Below are 26,016 nucleotides of genomic sequence, written 5' to 3'. Positions count from 1 at the left end.
AAATACGTAGGTGAAGCATCAGGGCCTGAGCAAGAATGTCAACCTGGACTCTGTGAATGGTGTGCCAGTGGCAAGCACTGATCAGTGGAGCGAGCTGACGGAGGCAGAGAGACTCCAAGAGAACCTCCAAACTTACCGTACCTTCCATGTTATGTTGGCCAGGCTTTTAGAAGACCAGCAGGTGCGTTTTACCCCAACCCAAGGTGACTTCCATCAAGCCATACACACCATTCTGCTTCAAGTTTCTGCCTTCGCCTACCAGCTGGAGGAGTTAATGGTGCTCCTGGAGCACAAGATCCCCCCAAATGAGTCTGACAGGATGCCTGTCGTTGGAGATGGTGGCCTCTTTGAGAAGAAGCTATGGGGCCTAAAGGTGCTGCAGGAGCTTTCACAATGGACCATGAGGTCCATCCATGACCTTCGTGTCATTTCTTCTCATCAGATGGGGATCCCAGCACATGAGAGCCAAAATGTTGCTAAGGACAAGACAATGTAGCAATTAGCTTTCTCTCTCTTTCTTGCTGTCTGGATGGAATGTACATAGTTTTCTGGGGCCTCGTTTTCCCACCTTAAGTTTTTGAAAACCTTTAAGACCACAAGCATTTCCATGAGGTAGAGTCAGAGACATGGACAGATGGGCATAGAGGTTTATTTAGCTTGGGGTGTGGAGGTGTGCACATGTGTTCTGTGTGGATGGGGGTGTGAGACAGTGGGAGCAGGGGTAACATCCTTCCACCTTAGCGCTCTAACTGTTCTACCACTAAATAACCTTTGCCATCATTTAACAGCATTACAGACAGAAGAGAGAAGTGTCTTAAGCTCTAGTTATGGATGACTTCTGAGAAGACTGAACCAGTGAATTGAGGATTATGGACTCTATAGTCATTCATACTCTTAGATAATAAAAGTAATAATAGCTGTATTGAGGCAGTGTGCCAAAAAGAAAAAAAAAAAAAGAAAAAACTAAGCCAGGAGTGGTGGCATACACCCTGGAATTCCAGTGACTCAGGAGGCTGAGGCACAAGGATGGCAAGTTCAATGACAGCCTCAGCAAATTAGCGAGGCCCTCAGCAACTTAATGAGATCCTGTCTCAACATTAAAAAAAAAATAATAATAATAATAAATAAAAGGTCATCTGACTCAGTAGCACTGTGCCCCTGGTTTCAATCTCCAGTCCAAAAAAACCCAACTTATTTGGCACTGGGCTCCATCGCAGAAATCCTAATTCAACAATAATCAGAGGAAGAACTCACAGTTTGCTTGTCTGTATTGTTGGTTTCCCTTGTTCATTTCAGAGTGTAGTTTTAAGGATAGGTTTTATGAATAATTTATCCAATGAGCTAAGAATGGAATGCAGGACAAACAAGTTCTAAGTGGGAATGGAAAAAGACGGGAGAAGTCTTAATTCATTATACAAGAGAAAGAAAGTTTAACAATCCCTATGGAGAGGCAGCATAGTGGAGAGAGTGAATCTGGAGCCAGACAGCCTGAGTTCAAATCCCAGCACTGCCACTCCCCAGCTGTGAGACCTTGGGGAAGTTACTACCCCTCAATTTTTTCATCCATCCTCATCTCCAAGTGGTGGGTAACAGTGGGGCTTGTTATTTATAAATAACTCAATATAACACCTGTTTCCTAAGAAGTTCTCAATTAATGGAAGCCATTGTATTTCCTCCCCAGTTCTCTTTAGGTAAAGGTTTGCTTACATTGGTCTCTCATCCAGGTATGTGGTACATAACCTACTAACCTTATCCAAACTTGTACTTCTGCTTTGACCAATAGTGTAGGAAAGGGGAAGGCTCTGGGAGAAGAGTCTCTTAAGATGCTGCGAATGGTGACAAAAGGGCAGACTGTGTAGAAGTTTAATTTACCTTTTGATAATACACTCATTTTAATCTATTTTGGGATAGGTTTAAGAATTTGGACTCAGTTTAGGGTTAATAGTTAATACTTGGGGTTTTGGGTGTGTCTCCATCTAGAGTTTGATTAATTTGAATAACTCAATTAAATATTTGATGAACTCATCTGAAATGCAAGGCAGTTCATATACAAAGTTCTGTAAAAATGACAAGAAACAGCTTTCAGTCCTGGGTTTGACAAGGAAGTCTATTGAACAGATAGCTGAATGCATCAAATGACATTCTTATATAAAATAGGTGAGGGAGGAATCATTTATTAAAGATGATCACATTGTCAAGAATTTCTTCCAAATGTTTCTTATCAACTTTACTTCTAATGTCATAACATAACCCTAAACATCCATCTCTGAAGTTCACTTCACTCCATATATCCCTGGTAAACTGAGAAATTGATCATATGATCAGAGATTATTCTGAGTGTCAACAAAAGAAATGAAAGTTTATCTTTATGCAAAAATAAAGTGACAGTTCCATAAAATGGAATTTGCTCTCTTTTTCCCAACTCACAAGGATATAGAGCCATAAAAGGAAGACTATTTCCTGTTAGATTTCAAAAAAAATTTGCACATCTGAATTATCAATATTCATTTATAAGTTTCATGTAGGCATTAATCAATTACTCAAAACTAAAAGTAGTAATAATATACAAAACTAGGAGAAATATCTTTAAATTTTTTTAACCCAGTATTATAATTTTTCTCATGTGCGATCTTTGGTGATTATCAACATTACATAGTGCTGAGTTCCAAATATGAACCTTCAGTGCTAGGTAGTTAGCCAGTGGTCCAGAAACCTTGGCATTTTAAATGCAAATCCTAGTTTGGTATTAACTATTGGTCCTTCTACACATCTTTCTATCTTGTGTTTTCCATGCATTAAGAGTTCACAGAACTGAATTCATGTTCATCTGGTTCACAGAATTGAGTCCACACACACTGAACCAATTAACCTAAGATGCATCAAAGTCCTTCATGAAATACTAAAAAAGGATTACAAATAGAATTAACCACCATACCTTTTACAACACAGCAAGTGTGTAAAGCAAGCAACCTAAATCATGCCAATGGAGCACTTATACATATCATGTAAAGTTGAGCAAATTACATCCAGAATATGATTCTTCCTCTCATCAGAGCACTGAAAAAAGCTCTCCTGACCCATAATATATGATCAATATTATGTCATGTTTAACTTTCTTTAGAAATCACATCATTCACTCAAATTATACTCCTGCAACTCTCTCCTATGAGGACAGCACAATAGTGCTTGGAGAACTTCAATTCCTTGGAAAATTCCCTATAGATTTGTTTTGTTTTTTTGGGGGGTGGGGGTGGGTACTAGGGATTGAACTCAGGGGCAGTCGACCACTGAGCCACATCCCCAGCCCTGTTTTGTATTTTATTTAGAGACAGGGTCTCACTGAGTTGCTTAGCACCTTGCTGATGCTGAGGCTGGCTTTGAAATCACGATCCTCTAGCCTCAGCCTCCCAAACTGCTGGGATTACAGGTGTGCGCCACCATGCCTGGCAGATTTGTAATTTTCAACTTTTAACATGTACATGAAACACCAGGGATTTGATTTAAATGTGGATTCTGACTCAGTACCTCTGCAGCTGGACCTGAAGGTCTGCTGGCCAGAACTCCATTTTTTCAAAATATTTTTTTAGTCATAGATGGACACAATACCTTTATTTTATTTATTTATTTTTTATGTGGTGTTGAGGATCGAACCCAGTGCCTCACACTTGCTAGGTGAGCCCTCTACCACGGAGCCATAACCCTAGCCCCAGAACTCCATTTCGAGTAGCAAAGAATTAGTTAACTAATTCAGGCAACATGATGTCTTTGCCAAATGTAAAGATCCTACTTAAGAAAAGAGCCCTTAAGAACTGACGGTGCAACAGGGAATTTCAGGCAGGTGGTGTTGGAAGTGGAAGAAGAGATGATTATGAGCAAATGAACTTCCTGTAATCTCTCAGTGAGAAGGCTGGCTCAGACGCAACCTTGGAGGCTGGGGATATGGCTCAGTGTTAGAGTGCTTTCCAGCATTCACGAGGCCTTGGGTTTGATCCCCAGTACTGCAAAAACAAAAAAGAAAAAACAAGCAGCCCGGGAAGGACAAGACTCACAGGCACTTCTCTGCTAAATTGTCCAGGACAAATTTTTGCCCATGGTAAGTCTACAGGACTGAGTATACAACAGGTGATTTCAACCCTGGTTGTGTATTGGCCTCTCCAGATCAATTTTTGGTAGGTAAGGGCCCAGACATCATCAGTTCTTTTGAATGGTTCTAATGCACAGCCAGGATGAGAATTATGGTCTTGTAAATATGGATTTTGCAGAACAGTTCTTGTACCAGGAGTTTTTATTGTCTTTAAAGGCAAGTTGCTAAATCATAACTGAGTATAATTTATTTTTCTAAAATTTTGTGATTTTGCATATGTACATTTGAGGGTCTTCTGTGGTTATTGTTTTTGTTTTTGAGCTGGGATCTCACTGTGTTGCCCAGGCTGGTACTGAATTTGTGATTCTCCTGTCTCAACCTCCCAGTTCCTGGCATCCCAGGGCAGGGGCCCTGCTGGGGTCCCGTTGGACTGTATTCCTCTCTCCTATGCATCAGAAATAAGAGAAAACAATATAAAAAGAAAAAATGAATTTAATTGCAGTTTGACCCAAACTGAGAAGGCAGCTAGTCTTCCTTTCCTCATCCTATAGGAGTGTGGCAATCTATAGGAACAAAAGGCAGGAAATACACATAGGCAGATTTAGCCAGGCTGCACTAACCAGAGATACGTTATAATTCTAGTTTCCTTGTTGCCTGCCCAGGCCACAGGGTTGCTTCTCAGTTTTCACTCTTTTTTTTTTTTTCTTTTAATTTATTTTTATTATAAACAAATGGGATACATGTTGTTTCTGTTTGTACATGAAGTAACAGCATACCATTTGCATAATCATACATTTACATAGGGTAATGATGTTTGATTCATTCTGTTATTTTTTTCCTCCACCCCACCCCTCCCACCCCTCTTTTCCCTCTATACAGTCCCTTCTTCCTCCATTCTTACTCCCCTCCCATCCCCCCATTATGTGTCATCATCCACTTATCAGCGAGATCATTCTTCCTTTGGTTTTGTGAGATTGGCTTATCTCACTTAGCATGACATTCTCCAATTTCATCCATTTGCCTGAAAATGCCATAATTTTATTATTCTTTATAGCGGAGTAATATTCCATTGTATATATATACCACAGTTTCTTTATCCACTCATCAATTGAAGGGCATCTAGGTTGGTTCCACAATCTGGTTATTGTGAATTGAGCAGCTATGAACATTGATGTGGCTGTATCTCTGTAGTATGCTGATTTTAAGTCCTTTGGGTATAGGCCAAGGAGTGGGATAGCTGGGTCAAATGGTGGGTCCATTCCAAGTTTTCTAAGGAATCTCCACACTGCTTTCCAGAGTGGCTGCACTAATTTGCAGCCCCACCAGCAATGTATGAGTGTACCTTTTCCCCCTCAACCTCTCCAACACCTATTGTTGCTTGTATTCTTGATAATTGCCATTCTAATTGGGGTGAGATGGAATCTTAGTGTAGTTTTGATTTGCATTTCTCTTATTACTAAAGATGGTGAACATTTTTTCATGTTTGTTGATTGCTTGTAGATCTTCTTCTGTGAAGTGTCTGTTCATTTCCTTAGCCCATTTGTTGATTGGGTTATTTGTATTCTTCGTGTAGAGTTTTTTGAGTTCTTTATATATTGTGGAAATAAGTGCTCTATCTGAAGTATGAGTGGCAAAGATATTCTCCCACTCTGTAGGCTCTCTGTTCACATTGCTGATAGTTTCCTTTGCTGAGAGAAAGCTATTTAGTTTGAATCTATCCCGGTCGTTGATTCTTGCTTTTATTTCTTGGGCTATGGGAGTCCTATTAAAGAAGTCTGATCCTAAGCCAACAAGTTGAAGATTTGGACCTACTTTTTCTTCTATAAGATGCAGGGTCTCTGGTCTGATTTCAAGGTCCTTGATCCATTGTGACTTGAGTTTTGTGCAGGGTGAGAGATAGGGGTTTAGTTTCATTCTGTTGCATATGGATTTCCAGTTTTCCCAGCACCATTTGTTGAAGAGACTATCTTTTCTCCATTGCATATTTTTGGCACCTTTGTGTAGTATGAGAAAATTGTATTTATTTGGGTTTGTGTCCGTGTCCTCTATTCTGTACCATTGATCTACCTGTCTATTTTGGTGCCAATACCATGCCGTTTTTGATACTATTGCTTTGTAGTATAGTTGAAGTTCTGGTATTGCAATACCCCCTGTTTTTTTCTTCCTGCTAAGGATTGCTTTAGCTATTCTGGGTTTCTTATTTTTCCAGATGAATTTCATGATTGCTTGCTCTATTTCTGTAAGGTACATCATTGGGATTTTAATTGGGATTGCATTGAATCTGTATAGCACTTTTGGTAGTATGGCCATTTTGACAATATTAATTCTGCCTATCCAAGAACATGGGAGATCTTCCCATCTTCTAAGGTCTTCCTCAATTTCTTTCTTCAGTGTTCTGTAGTTTTCATTGTAGAGATCTTTAACCTCTTTGGTTAGATTGATGCCCAAGTATTTTATTTTTTTTTGAGGCTATTGCAAATGGAGTTGTTTTCTTCATTTCCCTTTCAGCTGTTTCGTCGCTTGCATGTAAAAATGCTGTAGATTTATGCGTGTTGATTTTATAGCCCGCTATTTTGCTGAATTCATTGATGAGTTCTAGAAGTTTTCTGGAGGAGGTTTTTGGATACTCTAAATATAGAATCATGTCATCCGCAAATAGTGAAAGCTTAAGTTCTTCTTTTCCTGTTCGTATCCCTTTAATTTCTTTGGTCTGCCTAATTGCTCTGGCTAGAGTTTCAAGGACAATGTTGAATAGAAGTGGTGAAAGAGAACATCCCTGTCTTGTTCCCGTTTTTAAAGGGAATGGCTTCAGTTTTTCTCCATTAAGAATGATGTTGGCCATGAGCTTAGCATAAATAACCTTTACAATGTTCAGGTATGTTCCTACTATCCCTATTTTTTCTAGTGTTTTCAGCATGAAGGGGTGTCGTATTTTGTCAAACATTTTTTCTGCGTCAATTGAAATAACCATATGATTCTTATCATTAAGTCTATTGACATGATGGATTACGTTTATTGATTTACGAATGTTAAACCATCCTTGCGTCCCAGGGATGAACCCCACTTGATCGTGGTGCACGATTTTCTTAATATGTTTTGGATACAGTTTGCCAATATTTTGTTAAGGATCTTTGTATCTATATTCATCAAGGATATTGGTCTAAAATTTTCATTCCTTGATGTGTCTTTTCCTGGTTTGGGTATGAGGGTGATATTAGATTCATAGAATGAGTTTGGTAGGGTACCCTCCTTTTCTATTTCCTGGAATACTTTGAGAAGTACTGGAATGAGATCTTCTTTGAAGGTCTTGTAGAACTCGGCTGAGAATCCTTCTGGTCCTGGGCTTTTCTTGGATGGTAGGTTTTTAATGGCTTCTTCTATTTCATTGCTTGATATTGATCTGTTTGAATCGTGTATGTCCTCCTGGTTCAGTTTGGGAGGAGCATATGTCTCTAGAAATTTGTCAATGTCTTCAGTACTTTCTATTTTGTTGGAATACAGATTTTCAAAGTAGCTTCTCATTATCTTCTGTATCTCAGTGGTGTCTGTCGTGATATTTCCTTTTTCATCACGAATTTTAGTAATTTGAGTTTTCTCTCTCCTTCTCTTTGTTAGTGTGGCTAAGGGTTTGTCTATTTTGTTTACTTTCTCAAAGAATCAACTTTTTGTTTTGTCAATTTTTTGAATTGTTTCTTTTGTTTCAATTTCTGTTGGGGGCTGTGCCATGTTGTCTGTGCCAGGGTGGCGCCTGATCACATCGGCAGTGAGGAGGTTAATTGACATAAGCACACTCAGATGATTTATCGTCCACGCACACAGTGTATGCGCATGTGTTCTCAAGCACTCCTACTTGTGCCTGCTCGGACATCTAGCGTCTGGCCTAATCTTTGCGTAAGAGGCGTGGCCCTGCTCTCCGCCTCCTGGAGGTGATATAAGCATAGGCAGAGCAAGACAGCACAATGCAGCAGCTAGAAGGGACACGCGCGCGGCAGCAACCAGAGAGAAGACACACAAAGCAGCAGCTTGTAGAAAAAGACACACAGCAGCCATTAGCAGAAAAGATAGCAGAAGAGCAGCTGGCAGAAAGCGGCGGAAGGCAGATCGCAGAATGGAGAACTGAGATGCATCACTAAAGCACCTTAGGTAGACGCACCCTTAGTTCACAGGATGCAGGACGCACCAGTAAGAAGCAGCAGACCTTAAGTGAGGCATAGCAAGTCTCTCTTCCTCTAAGCTCTAAGCAAAGCCTGTCCTTCTCTCAAAGTCTCTCTTAAGCAAAGTCTCTTTCTCTCTGATAAGCAAAGTCTCTCTCTCTCTCCTCTCAAAGCAAGTAAGCCTCATTTCCTCTATCCTCTATAAACAAACAAACAAGAAAGCAGTGCACTAAAGAGAAAGATAGAAGTAGCTCAGTTTCCAGTCCACCACCCATAAGACCCGTGCAAATTGTTGCTGCAGGCGGTGACAAATATCCACGGATTTTGTACCGCAAAGAGCCAGCGACAAATTTCATTGATTTCAGCTCTGATTTTAATTATTTCCTGTCTTCTACTACTTTTGCTGTTATTCTGTTCTTCTTTTTCTAGGGCTTTGAGCTGTAATGTTAGGTCATTTAGTTGTTGACTTTTCATTCTTCTCTGGAATGCGCTCCATGCAATGAATTTTCCTCTTAGTACTGCTTTCATAGTGTCCCAGAGATTTTGATATGTTGTATCGTCATTCTCATTGACCTCTAAGAATTTTTCTTTATCTCCTCCCTGATGTTTTCTGTTATCCATGTTTCATTCAATAGCATATTATTTAGTCTCCAGGTGTTGGAGTAATTTCCGTTTTTTATTTTGTCATTGATTTCTACTCTCAGTCCATTATAATCTGATAGAACACAAGGCAGTATCTCTATTTTTTGCATTTCCTAAGGGCTGCTTTGTGGCATAACATATGGTCTATTTTCGAGAAGGTTCCATGTGCTGCTGAGAAGAAAGTGAATCTGCTCGTTGATGGATGGAATATTCTATATATGTCTATTAAGTCTAGGTTATTGATTGTGTTATTGAGTTCTATGGTTTCTTTGTTTGGATTTTGTTTGGAAGATCTGTCTAGTGGTGACAGCGGTGCGTTAAAGTCACCCAGAATTATTGTGTTGTGGTCTATTTGATTCCTGAAATCAAGAAGGGTTTGTTTGATATACAGGGATGCACCATTGTTTGGGGCATAAATATTTACTATCGTATGTCTTCCTGATTTATGGTTCCCTTAAGCAGTATGAAATGTCCTTCTTTATCCCTTCTGACTAACTTTGGCTTGAAGTCCACTTTATCTCATATAAGGATGGAAATCCCTGCTTTTTTACTGAGTCCATGTGCATGGTAGGTTTTTTCCCATCCTTTCACCTTTAGTCTGTGGATGTCTTTTTCTATGAGATGAGTCTCTTGCAGGCAGCATATTGTTGGGTCTTTCTTTTTAATCCATTCTGCCAGTCTATGTCTTTTGATGGGTCAGTTTAGGCCATTAACGTTCAGGCTTATTATTTGAGATATGATTTGTATTCCCAGTCATTTGGCTTATTTTTGGTTTTTATTTTATTTTATTTTATTGCAGTGCTGGGGATTGAACCCAGGGCCTTGTGCTTGCAAGGCAAGCACTCTACCCACTGAGCTATATCCCCAGCCTCTATTTTTGGTTTTTAAGTTGGCTCGGTTTCTCCTTTGAGTGGTTTTTCTCTAAAGTAGTTCCTCCCTTTGCTGACCTATATTGTTGTTTTTCATTTCCTCCTCATGGAATATTTTGTTGAGAACATTCTGTAGTGCAGGCTTTCTATTTGTAAATTCTTTTAACTTTTGTTTATCATGGAAGGATTTTATTTCATCTTCAAATCTGAAGGTTAGTTTTGCTGGGTATAGGATTCTTGGTTGGCAACCATATTCTTTCAGAGCTTGAAATACGTTGTTCCAGGGCCTTCTAGCTTTTAGAGTCTGGGTTGAGAAGTCGGCTGCTATCCATATTGTTGGAGGCCGCTGCCCTGTAGGGTCCGCAGTGGTGGCTGGCCTCGCCCTATGGCGCCGAGAAGCCCAGCTGCAAGTGCTTTCTATTGGCTGACTGATCTCCTCTGCATCCGTGCTTAGCTCGTGATCAGTACACGTCCTCATTACCCACCATTAAGTCTCCACGAGCCAAACGCCTGACCCGTTAAGGTGATTGGCTGTTATACTTTGGGCGGCGGGGGGAGCAAGCAAGGCTGAGCAAGCAAGGCAAGGAGGGCAGGCAGCAGCTGTGGGACGAGAAAAGAGGAGAGGCGGCCGTGGCGCGACGAGAGAGGAAGAAGAGAGAAGTGACAGCTGCACGAGAGAAAAAAAGGAGAGAGAAAACTGCATGACAAGAGAAGAAGGAGAGAGAGAGCTGCGCAACAAGAGAAGAAAAAGAAGACGGCGACGGTGAAGGAGGAGGAAGAACCAGGCACTCGGCTCAGAAGCTCTCCCATAAAAATAAAGACCTTAAAACTTCATTTGAGAGCCGAGTCTTCATTGTACTCGCTGGACGAGACACCATATTGGTCTCCTCCTATATGTAATCTGGTGCTTTTCTCTTGCGGCCTTCAAAATCTTATCTTTATTTTGAATGTTAGGCATTTTCATTATAATGTGCCTTGGTGTGGATCTGTTGTGATTTTGTACATTTGGTGTTCTCTAAGCCTCTTGTGTTTGATTTTCCATTTCATTCTTCAGGTTTGGGAAATTTTCTGATATGGTTTATTGTTTCCTTCATTTCAAGGATTTCTGTTTGGTTTTTTTTGAAAATCTCTATCTCTTTGTTGAAATGATCTTTTGCTTCCTGCACTTGCTCTTTCAGCTTATTGGTATTATCATTCATTGCCTGCATTTGCTCTCTTATCTCATCCTTTGCTTCACGAATCATCTTAATCATGTATAAACTGAAGTCCTTTTCTGACATTTCTTCTAACATACTGTCATTGGATTCTATTAATATAGAATCTATATTTGTTTGGATCATTTTCTTCCCTTGTTTTTTCATGTTGTTCATGTATCTTCCCCTCTAGCAGTGCAGATCTGGGGTATTGCAGATTTCCCCCTATAGGCTTATAGTGGCCCTATAGGTTTCCAAAACCCTTTCTTTAAGGGGAGATCAATATTAGCAGTGCCCAATTCAGACATTATGCAATCCTAGACCAAATAGCTCTTGGCTATGAGCTTCAAGCCTCCAGCAGGCATCTCAGGATGGGATTTGCCCCACCTAAAGATTGAAGCTATGGCTTCCAGGATAATCCAAGATGGCTGCTCTGGCTTCAAAATGTGTTGGCAAATGGGGAGCTGCAGCTCAGGGGTGGACATGGTCAGCTGGAGGTCCTGGAGGTGGGATGTGGTTGGTCAGGCAGGGGTCCTGGAGGTCCGGTGTATCTGGTGTGGTTGTAGGATCCTGGGTGCCGGGTGCAATCAGTCAGTCTGGGGTCCCGGTGATAGGGCGCAGTCAGTTGGTCTGGGGGTCCTGGCGGCAGGGAGCAGTCAGTTGATGTGAGGGTCCCGGAGGCAGGGAGTGATTGGTCGGGCTGAGGGATCCTGGAGACGGTGCTCAGTCAGTCCGGCCAGGGGTCCTATGGGGCCTGGCTGTTGTCTCACAATGGCAGCAGCCACGTGTAATCAAACCTCCAGGTACTGTGACAGTGAACTTCCAGGCAACAGCAGGCAGCTGGTGCTCCACTGGCGGTCAGCGATCAGTTTGCTGACTGTTGTCGGATGATGGGGAGGTGAACCTCATGCGTTGGGTGATGGATAGGTGTAAGGCAGGTGATGGACAGGCAAGAGGCAGGCAAATGGCGGATGATAGGCGCCTGATTGTGAGCAATCTGCACTCAAAAAAGGCATTGATATGCTGGCAGACTGCAGGTCATCACAGCAGACAAATGGGGTAAACACCAGGGGATCGATAAGCAGCAAAAACTGCCTCACCAAAAAATAGATATCCTCTGCTTGAAACCGGAGTTACAGAGTGACAAGGAATGCAGCCTCCCTCTAGTCTGCCATCTTGGATCTCCTCAGTTTTCATTCTCAGCAAGGAAAGTTAAAATGAAGAAAGCAAGCAAGCAAGTAAAGAAGGAGATCATATGATTAATCTACTGTCCCTAGACCACCAGGCTGAGAGCTCAACCCTGCAGAGTCCACATGAAGAGGTGAAGAACTATAAGAGAGAGATATCTCACCAGTACCAGCTGTTCCACCTCCTGCAATATCAACTCTAGCCACTGTTTGATGACAAATCATATGGACATTGTTAGGCGATAAAGGTGCAGTTATGGTTGGTTGCTAGCTCCCAGAAATGCTCCACAGATACAGGTCTCACACAAGGAACCTTTATTTTGCACAGACGATTCACATCTGCACAGGGGAAGGGGAAGAAAGAAAAAGAGAAAGATGGCACAAGGTTTCTCTCAGACATAGGAATTTTGCGGGCTGAGAGGAACCAATCGCGGAGGAGAATTCTTACAGACTGACTGATGGACCAATGACATATTAGGACATAACGTGGGAGGCAGGAAGATTACAGCATCATAAGCCGGAAATTCCTGTAATGTGACAGGTGGGCGAACACAGATTGACAGGTCGTTGGGAGGTGGGAAATTCCTGTCACAGGAGAGAAAGGTGGCTTTATATCTTACAGAAATGATGAGCCAGAAGCTGCCAGTTGAGTCCTTTCCAAGTCCCTCACATGGAAACAATGATAATAAAACAATTAATTGGAGGGGGGCATGATTTTTTAAAACTAGCAACAGATAACCCAAAAGAGAATGTGATGCCCCAGAAGAGGGGTACTGCTGTAATAAAAGCCTAAAGCAAGTAGCACTAGCTTTGGGATTCAGTGATGGGTGGAACTGGAAAGGCCTTGAGCCAATTAGCAGAACAACCCTATGAGTATTTCCAAAATACCCAAGCCCACAGGAATGATGAGAGATAATAAAATGACTATTGTTTTAAGCCAATAAGAGTTGGAATATTTTGTCACATAACAATAGGTAACCAGAGCACTCTGCCTCTGGTACCAAATTCTAAATGGGTTACTGTTCATTAGGAGAAGCAGAACCAGCATGAGTAATACAGAGGGGTAAGATACTATGTAATTGTGGGAGGTAGGTAAGCACTCTGCAAGCCTGCACCTTCTGCTACTGATGTTGAACATGAACTTAGCAGACCCAGCATTTTGGGAAAGAAGGATGAATGTGAAGTAAGAACAAACTGGAACCTATGAAAACAAACTGGAACTCAGGATGCAAACTGCACACTGCTTCTGTTGCTCAAGACCTCCAACCTTACTGATGCAGATAAGCTGCAGAATAAGCTTGTGCCCTTCCCTGTGGAGCTACACATACCAATGAAGTGAGCTAGCAGATTAGGGGCAGCATGGGTGAGTTGCAACAGCACCTGGCCCACTCACCCTTTTCAATGCAGCAAAGTGACTGCTGCTTCATTTCTACATTCCATAAATTTCTACTCAGAGATTTCTCCCAGGGCTAACTCTAACCAAGAGCATACAGGGAAGGGAATTGTGGGAAATACAGTTCCATCTAAGCTGACATAGTAAAAATGCACCGCAGGACTGACAACATAAATTGTCAAGGGAATTATTTATTGACATTCATTGACAAGGAAAAAATATTTACAAGGTATAATTTAGGAAGAAAAGCAGATTGTATGGCTATGCTTGTAACTTGGTGGTACACCATGTGTTGCCATGTGAAAGGCCATGGGTTCAATTCCCAGTATTAAAAAAAAAAAAAAAAAAAAGCGGATTATAAGACATATGATATTGTAATAGTGGTTCACTTCAACTTTTCAACTTTCCCTCCCTGCTATGAGACCTATTTTAAAAGGGACATGTTTTTCTTTTCCTCTTCCCCCTCTCCCCCTCTGTAGCCTGGGGGCAGAGAACAGGATTGATTACCTTTTACCCATTCTAGACCTAGTTATCTGTATTTGAGCACAGGCCCCCCACAGGAACCAAGTGATTCACACTTGGGGGATGGCACCAGAAGATCTAAGGAATTGCTGTCTCCCAAATTAACAAGTGAATCACAATTCCAGCTGGGCACACCTGGAATGCAGCCTTTGAAGAGCTTCTTTAAAAGCCCTCTATTTTCCCTGATGTGCAGAACCATAGCCTCTGGGACTGGAGCCCTGTGCTTCTCCTTTCATAGCAAAGAAATAGACTTTCTTTTCTCTTTTTCTCAAAACCATGTCCTCCTTATTAAATTGGCAACAGGCACAAGAACTGAGGTTTGAGAAACAAAAAACCCAATTCTTAAAAACATTAATGAGGAGTTGTAGCTCAGTGGTAGAACACTTGCCTAGCATGTGTGAGGCACTGGGTTGGGTCCCTCGTACCACAAGAAAATAAACAAATAAAATAAAGGCATTCTGTCCGTCTACAACTACAAAAATGTTTTAAAAAAATTAATGATATTTGTAAATATAGGAAAAGCCTGAAAGAATATTAGTAATACCAGTTAAAATATTTGTAGTTATTTCTACATTGATTCTCCTCATAAGCCTTTATTTTATTTTATTTTTTTTCTTATCAATATGATGGTAAATTTCATGTGTTAATTTGTACCATGGGGTGCGCAGATGAAACATTATAATATGATACAGAAGGGCTTAGGTAGCCAGGGCAATACAGCCAGTGAAGGAGTTGGGGGCAGGGTCAGACCAAAGGAGCATGGAGAGGGTCTTCTGATGAGGTCATTTCCTGCCTGACTAAAGCGCTCCTGGAAACAAGCCAGGTACCCAATCAGACAGACACTGCCATACTCCTAAGCAGGAAATCCAGTGGAAATGAAAACAGATGCATGGACAGAGGGGGCGTCCATCAATAATAGTAAGAACTCATGGACAGGTAAGGAGATAAGGAAAGGAGGATATTCCAGAGACCATAAAAACAAGTCAAAACTCCTCCATGGCATTCCCAGCTCTGGGACCCCTTCTCTTCGGAGAAGTCTGTTTCTGTATCTGTGTCCCTTTGCAATAAAATTACCTCTTGTTTGCTATCTCTGTGTCCTGTTCATCATTTCATTGCTGAACCCAGCACCCCTACACAGTAACAATTACATCTGGGTACATCTGTGAGATGTTTCCAAACGAGAGTAATATTTAAACCAGTGGACTCAGTAAAAGTGGATTACCCTCCCCAAGCAGCAAGATCCCTGAGAACCCGAAAACATAGGGAGGAGGGTGGAGGAATTCAGCCTTCCTCGCTACTTCAGTGTGAAAGCGTGGAAGTTCACCACAGCTTCCCCTAGTGTGCATGTATCTCCTATGTCCCCTTGGCACTTTTTTCTTGGGCAACCCTGACTAACACATCTATTTGTAATTTGTGCACTAATAAAGAAAAAGTGTCCAGAGGTGGTCTGGGAGGGCAGTGCTGTGGCCGCTGCACTCCAATCTCTGCCTCCATGTCACATGGCCTTCCCTATGTGTCTCCTCTATCGCCATCTTATTGGGACAGCAGGAATTGGATTTGAGGCTCCTCCTTACCCAATGTAACCTCATCTTAATCACACCTCTAAATTAGATCACATTCTGAGGTTGTTGGTGGACACCAACTTAGGGAGGACACTATTCAATCCCCTGTACTCATCAATAACCTTTCCAATCAATGAGGTGGTATCATGGAGGGAAGGGAGAGGAGGACCCGGAGGGGAAGGGAGGCCTGCTCTGCTGAGTCCATCTCTCAGCACATCATGGGATGGCCAGCCACAAGGCCTTCGGGCAACAACAGGAAGCCAGGTCAAGAGGCCTCAAAGAGGGCTCTCAAGGATCCCCTCCCTTTCCCTCAAGTAGAGGCCTGCCTCGGGCATAACACAAGGTGCTATAAGGGAAGAGACCTGCCTTTCTCATCCCTAGCCCAAAGTCCCCGAGGCGTTTCAAACCACTCAGAATAGCTCAACATAGAAACTTCTGTGGGTCCTGTAGGATGGAGCTGCTGAGAAGGAGAGATGGCTGAGGTGATTCTCTGTCTCAGGACAAATACGTCAAGGGTTTACTGACAAATGGCCAGAAAGCATATTTGACAAGACAGGGGTATTGATCAGGAAATAACTGGTTGCTGGAAGCAGCACTCTTTTCAATGAGTAATTAAGATGGTGTCACTTGATAACTACTCCAGGGAGCATCCCTCTTCCAGCTCAGTGTCATTAATCTGGTGTCATGGCAACAGGCTGGCCTTGGGCTCTCCCTGTGGAGCTTTGTTTTATTAATGTGTCTCTTGGTCACAAGTTACAGCTTGCTCCTTCCACTGTGTTGCTCCCAGCACAAGTGACAAGGTGGAAGAAAGTGAGGCAGATGTTACTGTTTGGCACAATGTTTGAGGAAAGCCCAAACAAACAGTCTGGCCAGCAGCTGGCTGCACTGAAAGGCAGTCTCCTTCCTCTGCTCAGGTCTGTCCATCCTTGCGGCTCTTGTTCCCTTAGCAGCAACAGCAGCAGCCGCCGCAGCCGGGAGCTTGCTAGGATCTCAGAATCTCAGACCCACCCCAGGATCAGAATCTGACTTCAGCAGGATCCCCAGATGACTCATTGTCACAATAAAGGCCAGGAAGCACTGCCAAGCAGGGATTTCCCTTAAGTAAAGGCACCAGCAGCAGCAGCTACCTCTTAGGGGTTTCTCTTCTGAAGCACCACTCTTTTTTTTTTTTTTTTTAATTAATCTTGCTGGCCTGGCAAGCTTTCAAGGAAAAAAAGTGAGAGACACTGAGGAGAAAGCCTGGGAGTTCCTCACTTAGGCACCCCAGGGACCCCCGACTGTCAGTCTGGCATCCTGTTCCAGCAGTATAAAGCAGAGGAGACTCTTCTAGAAACTGTACCAAACAAACATCAAAGCAAGCTTCATTCTAGCCCAACTACAGGAGGATGCTGTTGCCTCATCCACCACAGCAATGAATTTCTTGCCTAAACACTGACCTAAGGATGTTTATGAAAATGTGTTGATATCCTAGAACATCAAGTTTGAAAGATTTTTCTTCATTTCTAGAAGATATATGAAAGGCCACAACTCAGGTCTCTACAATTACAATGAAATGAGAAAGAAGAAAATTCCCCAGATACTTCCACTGAAAAGAAAATAACTAAAGCAAACCCATTGAATTATCTAGATATTTTTTCTCAGGCCATGGATATATTTGATTTGTGGGAAGGGAGGCTGGGATAGGGTGGGTGGTAAGGAGGAGGAGGGACTATAATACAAAGAAGTGAATTATTAATAGGAATAAATGGGTCATTCTTTCAATGAATCAGCCTTGACCTAAAATGTGAATTATTTTCTTTTATGGATGAACACTGTATCACCTTGGACAGGAGTCTTAAGCTCTTTTATCCCATCTTCCTTCATTTGTCAAATGAGGAAACTAATACTAATATTCCCTACCATGTTAGATTGTTATGAAGTTAAATGATATAATATATGCAAATTGTCTATCTGTGGTTAGTATATAATGAACCTTGAATAAACGTTAAATCTTATTATGTAGAGATGCAGTCAATTCTGGAACTAAAAAAAGTGCAAGTGCAAAAATATGAGAATCAATTTAAAGTTTATGTACTTATAAAAGTAAAATAAACATGCACGAGGTCCTGGGTTCATCCCTACTACCAGGGGGAATAAAGGAAATAAAGAAGAGAGAGAGAGAGAGAGAGAGAGAGAAAGAGGGAGAGAGAGAGAGAGAGACAGGCAGATGGATAGATAGATAGGAATTGAATTACTATGTAAGATTATATTAAGAATAAAAAACAAGAGCCCCGTGTGCTGGACAGAGCATGCCTGCAATCCCAGTGACTCAAGTAAGACAGGAGAATCGCAAGGGCAAAGCCAGCCTCAGCAATTTAGTAAGGCCCTAAGCGACTTAGCAAGACTCTATATCAAAATCAAAATCAAAAGGGCTGGGGTTGTGCTAGAGCACTCGCCTAGCACGTGTGAAGCACTGGGTTTGATCCTCAGCACCACATAAAAATAAATAAAGGAAGGTTAAAATAAAATGAAAATAAGGGACTGGGGATATAGCTCAGTTGGTAGAGTGCTTACCTTGCAAGTACAAGGCCCTAGGTTCAATCTCCAGCACCGCAAAAAATAAATAAATAAATAAAAACAAGGAAGGCGCACTGGCCCACGCGTATAATCTCAGTGATACAGGAGGCTGAGGGAGGAGGATCACAAGTCAAGGCCAGTCTGGGCAGCTTAAGTGAGACCATCTCAAAATAAAAAGGGTTGGAATGTAGCTCAGTGGTCGATTTCAATCCCTAGTATGCCTTAAAAATAAATAAATGGATTAAATAAAAAATAAGATGTAATATGGATCAGGCCATATTACTAATTTGTTTGCCTACATTTATTTGATGAATATCAGTTCTTTACAATTAAATTGTGGTTATCATTTTTTAGATGGTCATCTTTCAAGAGAGACACCGAAGGTCAGCAAGGTAAGAATGCTCCTCTAGAATACTCATCTTCTCTATGAGGAGAAACAAAAGACCTAATATCTTAAACCACCAGCCATGCAGATGAAGTCAGTGCCTCTCACTTTACCCTCCATCTCTCCTCACTTTTCCTTCATGACTTTCTCATTTGGTCTATCATTGAACCCATCCATTGTGCTCTGTATTTTCAAAAAAAATTTTTAATTGTAGATGGACACAATACCTTAATTTTATTTACTTACTTTTATGTGGTGCTGAGGATCGAAACCAGCGCCTCACACATACTAGGCAAGCGCTCTACCACTGAGCTACAACTGCAGCCCTGTGCTTTGTATTTTATTTTATTTTTTTCTCCTAGGGGGTGCTTTGTATTGTAATGACTCTTTTCTTCATTTCTACATTTTTTAAAAAATTCATCTTCTGACTTTTCTCCCTCACAATGTCCTGCTTTTGTTACAGAGCAATATTCCGGATGTTTCTGCAATCCTGAGGATAGCACTGCCATATAGTTTCCTGCTCATTCTGAGAGCATCTCATCAATGACCTGGGTAGACACGTTCATTCACGCATGCGGGAGCACTCTCCAAGCAAAGACAGGGCTCTGAAAGAGGCTTCCCAGTTGGTTTCATTGAAAACAAATGAGCAGGGGCTGGGGCGTTAGCTCCTGGTTAAAGCACTTGCCTGGCATGTATGAGGCCCCGACTTCAATCCCCATCCCACATAAGAAATAAACAACAACAAAAAATGATTTTTCAAAAAAGAAGAAAAGAAATGAGCAAGCTAAGAGACTTTCCTTGAGATTGGACAACAGCCAGAAAACCTTTGTTAATTAGGAACCTAAGGTGATAACATTTAATCGGCATGGGCTATAAATAGAACATCGCTCAGAATTTATGTTAGGCACAGTCTTAAGTTTCTGTGTAATTGGTTCCTTCTAAAAATGGTTCCTTCCTAAAAATGGCACTATGATATTTCAATCATTGTTGTACTGGTCTCTTCCTTCAGAGATATTTTGGGCTCTGGCCATCCTCAAGAGTTGTTTTTCAGGTGAGGGGACTGAGGGGCTATGAGGAGGGCCAAGGAGTCTATTGGCACCCAAGTATTTGCCCTTCTGAGCTCCTGTAAGCGAGTCAGTTGACTTGTGGGCAGGAGTCACACGAGACCATGAAGAAAGAAAAAAAAGGACAGAATCAATTCAGACCTTTCATTGATCAATACAGATTTAGCAACAGCTTTACCACACACATTATGACTGAGTCCAAGGAAAAGTTTTCAAACCAAATCAAAGGAAAAAAGAATAGTAGTATTTGGTGTTAGTCATGGCTTTCCAGAGTAAAGCACCAATAAGGGACTCCCTTTTCCTCAGGAGATCTCTGGCTCCCCACACCTCCTTCAGTCATCAACTGATTAGACAAGGCCCAAGTCCCATCATGGAGGGTAATCTGCATTATTCAAAGTCAATTGATTTAATTGTTAAACTTTCTAAAAATAACCTTCACTGCAATGTCCCAATGAGTGCTTGACAAAAATCTTGGGCACCATGGTCTAGCCAAGTTCACACATAAAATGGAGCATCACTTTTGACCATTCTGAGAGTTGCATTTGAATTTCATTTTTTCACAATATTTTCAGACAAGTGCCCTAAACTCACTTTGAATGGTGTGTTTTGGCAAAAGAGAAAAGATAAGAATGCTTTTACTGTCGCTGCCTGCTGGCAGGAACCCTGCGAGAAGGCAGGGCTTCCTACTTTTTTCCGGGGAGTCTCTGGCCAGTACTGCAGTAGTGAACTGCCCCACCTCCACTGTGGGATCGTTGAGGCCCGAATCCTGGCTCCACTGCTCTGACTCTGCGATTTCCTTCCTTGGGCCTCAGTTTCCCCAGATGTAAAGTGGAGGTAGCTTTAAATGTTTAAACTCATGGGAAGTTTGTAAAACAGTGTCAGGATCATCCTAAGTCCCAATAAACATTAGTTCTATTGTAATTTAAAATAACAATCAAGATACTATTTTTTCATGTTTGTTGAGCTTAGAGGTAGGTGTTTTGGTTTGTTTTTGTTTTGCTTTTTAAATCTGCAGGCTTACAGAAAGTTACACCAGCCTCACTCCTTCCTTCCTTTACCCGGGGGCTGGCATTTCCATGTCCCCTAAGAGGCCCTGGATGCTACAGTCGTTTTTCACAGGAAAGGCCAGTGGGGGGAAGCATTGTGGAGGCCCCTGATCATAAGCCTGGATGTGATGGGCCGAGGATTGGTTTTCTCTGAACAGATTGCAAGGCAGAGCTACTCTTTTATTAATCCTTGCAAAAGGACCACTTTATTTTTGAAAATTTGTTCTACTTGATTACACCTGACAGTAGAATGCATTTTGACACATCGTACACAAATGGAGTACAACTCTTCCTTCCTCTGCTGTACATGGTGCAGAGTCACATGGTAGTGTTATCATACATGTTTACAGGGTAATAATGTCTGTCTCATTCTACTTGGACACCCTGTTTTAATGAACTGACAAATCAATTCTGTAGAGGTGAGGCCATTTCAAGAAAAAAATACATCACCATTTCATGTTACAAAAACAATAAGCTATTTTCTTTTTACAAAAAAATTTTTCTTCACTTAAAAAAGTCAGTTCTAGTTTTTTCAATAGTGAACTTTTTTACAGCATTTCAGGAGAAAGTATATTACCAAAAACCTGGTGCATAAACAGGTTCTCCAGGAAAGGGCCAGAGTTACAGCATCTTCCATGTCTCTAGACTGGTGCTTGGTGCATCGTATAAGCCATTGCATTAAAAGGCAGAGGCACCTCTTCCACTTTATTTTTTTTGGGGTACTGGGGATTGAAGTCAGGGGCACTCAACCACTGAGCCACATCCCCAGCCATATTTTGTCTTTTATTTAGAGACAGAGTCTCACTGAGTTGCTTAGGGCCTCACCATTTGCTGAGGCTGACTTTGAACTCACAATCCTCCTGCCTCAGGCTCCTGAGCCTCTGGGATTACAGGTGGCATCGTACACGGCACCTCTTTCACTTTATTTTTTAAATTTTTTGTTGTAGATGGACACAATACCTTTATCGTATTTATTTTTACGTGCTGCTGAGGATCAAACCCAGTGCCTCACACATGCCAGGCGAGCACTCTACCACTGAGCCACAATCACAGCCCGACCCCTTCCACTTTAAATGGGAGGAAGCTAATGTTCAGAGAGGTGCTGCAACTGGCAAGGTCACACAACTGTTTGGTGGTTTAATCAGAGCTTAACCTACCTCTGGTATCCCAAGTCTGGGTTCTCCCATGTGCTGATATTGAACCCATTGGATCCATAAGAAAGAGTACATTCTGAGCTGATCCTGGGCAAAAGTAAGGAAGTACACAAACTTCATCCTTTGGTACTGAGAATTGAACCCGAGGATGCTTTACCACTGAGCTGCATACCCAGCTCTTTTCATTTTTTATTTTGAGACAGGGTCTTCCTGTTGCTTAGGGCCTCACTAAGAGGCTGAGTTTAGAACTTCCAAGACTCCTGCCTCAGGCTCCTAAGCTGAGCCAAAGATTGTCCTTGACCACACCCCAACCCCACAGCAAGCTTTCTTCGTGCTTACTTCTATGAACTTTCAGCCAGCTAGGTTTCATTTGTACCTCGCTGTCTATAGCTGTAATGGAACATTAATCTGGGACTGTTTCCTTTTGAATAACTCATACTTTTAATTTCACTCACAATCCTCTCGTCTGTCCAAAACTTGTCTGTCAATTCCATTCATGTCATACATAATGATCGGCTATCCCATAAGTGGCCAAATTAACTACTATGCATAAATTAGTTCATTACCTAGATTTTGAGATTTTTTTTTTCTTTTTTTTTTTTTGTGGCGGTATTGGGGATCGAACTCAGGGCCTCGTGCTTGCCAGGCAAGCACTCTACCACCTGAGCTATCTCCCCAGCCCCGATTTTGAGCCTTTTTAACAATAAGGTATTAATTAACTTCTTGCTTAGTTCAATATACATTTTAAAGAACAAAAAGAAAGAATCTTAAGAGTGGCCATTCCAGTAGAGAGCAGTATTTTCAGTCAAATGGGCTTTTCCTCTCCCACAAAATCCTACACAGGTAGCATGGAGTTTTTCTATGTCTATGGCTTGATCACATCAGAGCTAGTAACACAAGACATAGTTGCTTCTAAACCTGGGCAGGAGAGGCGTGTCAGCAGGAGACCTGTCTTCTTACTGGGAACCTCCAATATCTGATAACCCTTCTAGCTACAAAGGTCATGGTTCCCTTGGGCTCATCCAACTTTATGCCTCAGTGTTGACATGAAGGCTTTTCCCCCCAAGTACAAGAGACTCCTTGTTTTCCATTTTTCAGCTGCAGAAGGGTTGAATACATTGCTGTTGCCAGGAGCAAGGCCCATAGTACAATCTAGAGATTTTGATTTTTATTATGTGTTCAAACCCTCTAATCAAGCCTTCTTTCTCTCATCCAGATTTCCTCTCCATATCGGAGTCTTCTCTCCTAATGTAGTTTGTCTTAACACACAAAGGGAAAACTTTCAATTGTAAGGAGAAAAATGGATGTTAATCATTACAAATGACCCATTTGTAATGGTCATTCAACCTGCTTATTTGAACACAGAAAGGTGTTTCTCTTTTCTTCGATATTTCACTGCACAGAGAAGAGTATACTCAGACATAATTTCATATGATTACCCTATTTAGGAGCTCCTTTCCCCAGCTCTCTGCTGGGTGTTCTTGAGCATACAAACAAACTGCGTACAAGTAAATCCTATCCACCAAATCTATATTTTTCTTTCATAAAGATTTTACCTTGTAGGCAGGCCTCGGCAACATTGTTTTCCTGTTCAAACAGCAAGAAAGGAAAATATTCTGTTGAAAGAAATCTGGTTCTGTGTGTGTGTGTGTGTGTGTGTGTGTGTGTGTGTGTGTGCGCGCGCGCGCACTAGGGATCAAACCCAGGGCCTCACACGTTAGGCAAACACTGAACATTGAAGTACATTTCCAGTCCCAAAAGAATCTGTCCCTAAAATTTGTCCTGAGTCAAACGCACATCCTTCCCAAGGAAGAACTACATGGCAGAAGAAGAAAAACTCGGCTAGAAAAAGGCAACGTAAATGGTAAAATGAAGGACCAGAGCGATTAGATTGCTATCCTGAGCACATTTACTCCAAGTTAGTGAATGCTTTTATCTAACCCTGAAGACAGGGTAACCCAGTGCGAGGGGACTGGTATAACACTGGCTTTTGTTATTGTTTACACCTAGACCACAGGCTTGTGAACATCAGGGGTCTCTAATTCTCAGGTGATTTGAACATGTGTTTGTGTATTGGGGCTTTCTTTTTTCTTTTCTTCTTTGGGAGATCGCCTGTAGATTTCCAAAGGGGTCTAAGATTCATGACTATAAGATTATTTAAGGTGTATGGAAAAGTGGATACAGCCACGTTGGTTAAAGCTTGAGGATCATGAAATCAAAGATGTACAGTTGAAGTGTTTTACTTTGGAAGAGAATATAGAGTCAGGTCTACCTGGAGAGTCATCGCAAAACTAAACAGGAAACTGGAGAATAGCTGAGAATTGGATTTAGACAGGCCCACAGTATAAAATAGGTATAACATTCAATCATATAGAGATATGAAAAAAATCTCAGTGGCTTAGCAAAATAAAAGTTTATTACTTATTCACATAAAGCTCTGTGTGGAAATTCCTAGTCCATAGGCAGCCTTGCCTGTGGTCATTCAGACAAACTTGCAACCTGGTTTTGTCTTCCTGTATGGCCTTGGAGCCCTCTGTTAGAACTCTGTACCTAGACAATCCCTAGGGGAAGAGAGGGAAGGTGTGTGGTCACATGATGGGCAGACATCACTTCTGCCCACATTCCTTCAGTTGGATTGCAGTGACATGACCAAACCTAACTGTAAGGGAGTTGGAAAATGTAGTCTAACTCCACATTCACGAGGTGGAAGAAATGAGTTTTAGTGAACACATAGCATCTCTACCCACTTAAATAAAGCAACAGTACCAGGAAGCTGCTGGGGGTGAAGAAGACACATTGCTTTAGACACCAGGAGAGAGTCCAGTGTCATAGGCAGACAAGATAGTTCATAGATGAGGCAGAGGAGACTGGCTCACAGGACTAAAAACGTGTCTAGAGGACAGGATGGTCACAGTGATATACAACCCATGAGCAAAGCAAACTCCAAGTTTCAGACATGGAGGCAGGAGGAATTTGGGAAATCAGTCATGAGTGGTAGAGAGCTAGTGACCCAATAGGTATTAGGAGGACCAGGGGTAGGAGACGGGGATAGAAACAGGGTGAGGCAGGAGCTGGGTTGGAACAACTCAGATCTAGGAAGATCACAGACATGGGAATAGGGCACAAGTATGGATCGTCAGGACCAGCATTGGTCCTGGAGTAACACAGCACCTCCTGACAGGGGTCAGCTGTAAGGAGAGGCATAAGAGAATAGGGAAGACCTGATACAATCCATCGTCAAGTGTCACCAGAACTTTTCTCAGCTTCCTGGTCTCTGACAACAACCCTAACTAACCCTGACTTCCTTACAAATGTCCTGGGGTGAAGCAGCATCATTAAATCAGTTTGAACCCTTCAGAGCATAAAGCAAATGCCCATTAAGAGGATGTAGGTCCTAGGGTGGTTTATTTGCTTAGAAAAAACAATAATAAAAATAATGTTCAAATATGTGCAAGGCATATTGACATATTTAAGCATTTAATCTTGACAAAAACTGTATGAAGTTACCTTTCTTACCCCAATATTACAGATTAAATGCTGAGCAATGGAGTCTAAGTGACTTATCCAAGCAAGTGACAGAGCTGAGATTCAAACAGAATCGACTCCAGAGTGGATGATCTTAGAAAGGCACACTTGATCAATGTTCCATGGAACCTTTACTCACTCAGAGGATGAAGAGGCTCCCTGAAACTCTCACCCAGATATCAGAGCTAAGATTTTGTTGTCAGAAACCTGCCCCATCCTGTGGAATGAAGATTAAGTCACCCACCTTAAGAAGACATTAATGGTTCCCTGATGTGGCCATACTCTCAAATAATGTAAGGTACCTGCATTAGAAAGTTTTGCAGTGAAATATGTCACAAATGAATGACGCAGAAGTCAGCACTAGTAGGAACCTCAGAGACTACAGTCCTACCTGAACTAGGAAACCACATGTCACTCAGCATAATTGAATCAAGAGGCTAAGAGCCAGAAACTTCTGACGGTGATTCAACTGCCCCAGTTCTTAGGCATCCAGGGACAGTGACAAAAGGGCTCAACTCCATAGGATCTATTTTTTATGAATTGAGGAGTCCAGATTGTCTAGTCATTCCATCATCCACACATTCTTCCAAACATCAATTTATCTGTCCAAGTACTTATTTATTCATTTGCTAAAATATTCACTCATTCAAAAATTTGAGCCAAATTTGTGCTAAATTTTA

General features: G+C 41.7%; 1 protein-coding gene and 1 long non-coding RNA gene across 2 annotated transcripts in view; both read left to right on the top strand.

Moving 5' to 3' along the window:
• The window catches only part of LOC306664408, a 1,052,029-nt gene that overhangs the window by 15,083 nt on the left and 1,010,930 nt on the right, over nt 1-26,016 (top strand). The window lies entirely within an intron of this gene.
• On the top strand, nt 11-932 carry LOC306663459 (ciliary neurotrophic factor-like; the record flags this gene model as incomplete). Its single annotated transcript, XM_079143797.1, has 1 exon — nt 11-932. A coding segment is annotated over one exon (486 nt), but the record flags the coding sequence as incomplete, so codon positions are not given.

This window comes from Sciurus vulgaris (genome assembly GCF_902686455.1).
Source record: "Sciurus vulgaris genome assembly, chromosome: 6".
Taxonomy (NCBI): domain Eukaryota; kingdom Metazoa; phylum Chordata; class Mammalia; order Rodentia; family Sciuridae; genus Sciurus; species Sciurus vulgaris.
Note: the sequence above shows the minus strand (reverse complement) of the source record. Positions and strands in the feature narration are given on the sequence as shown.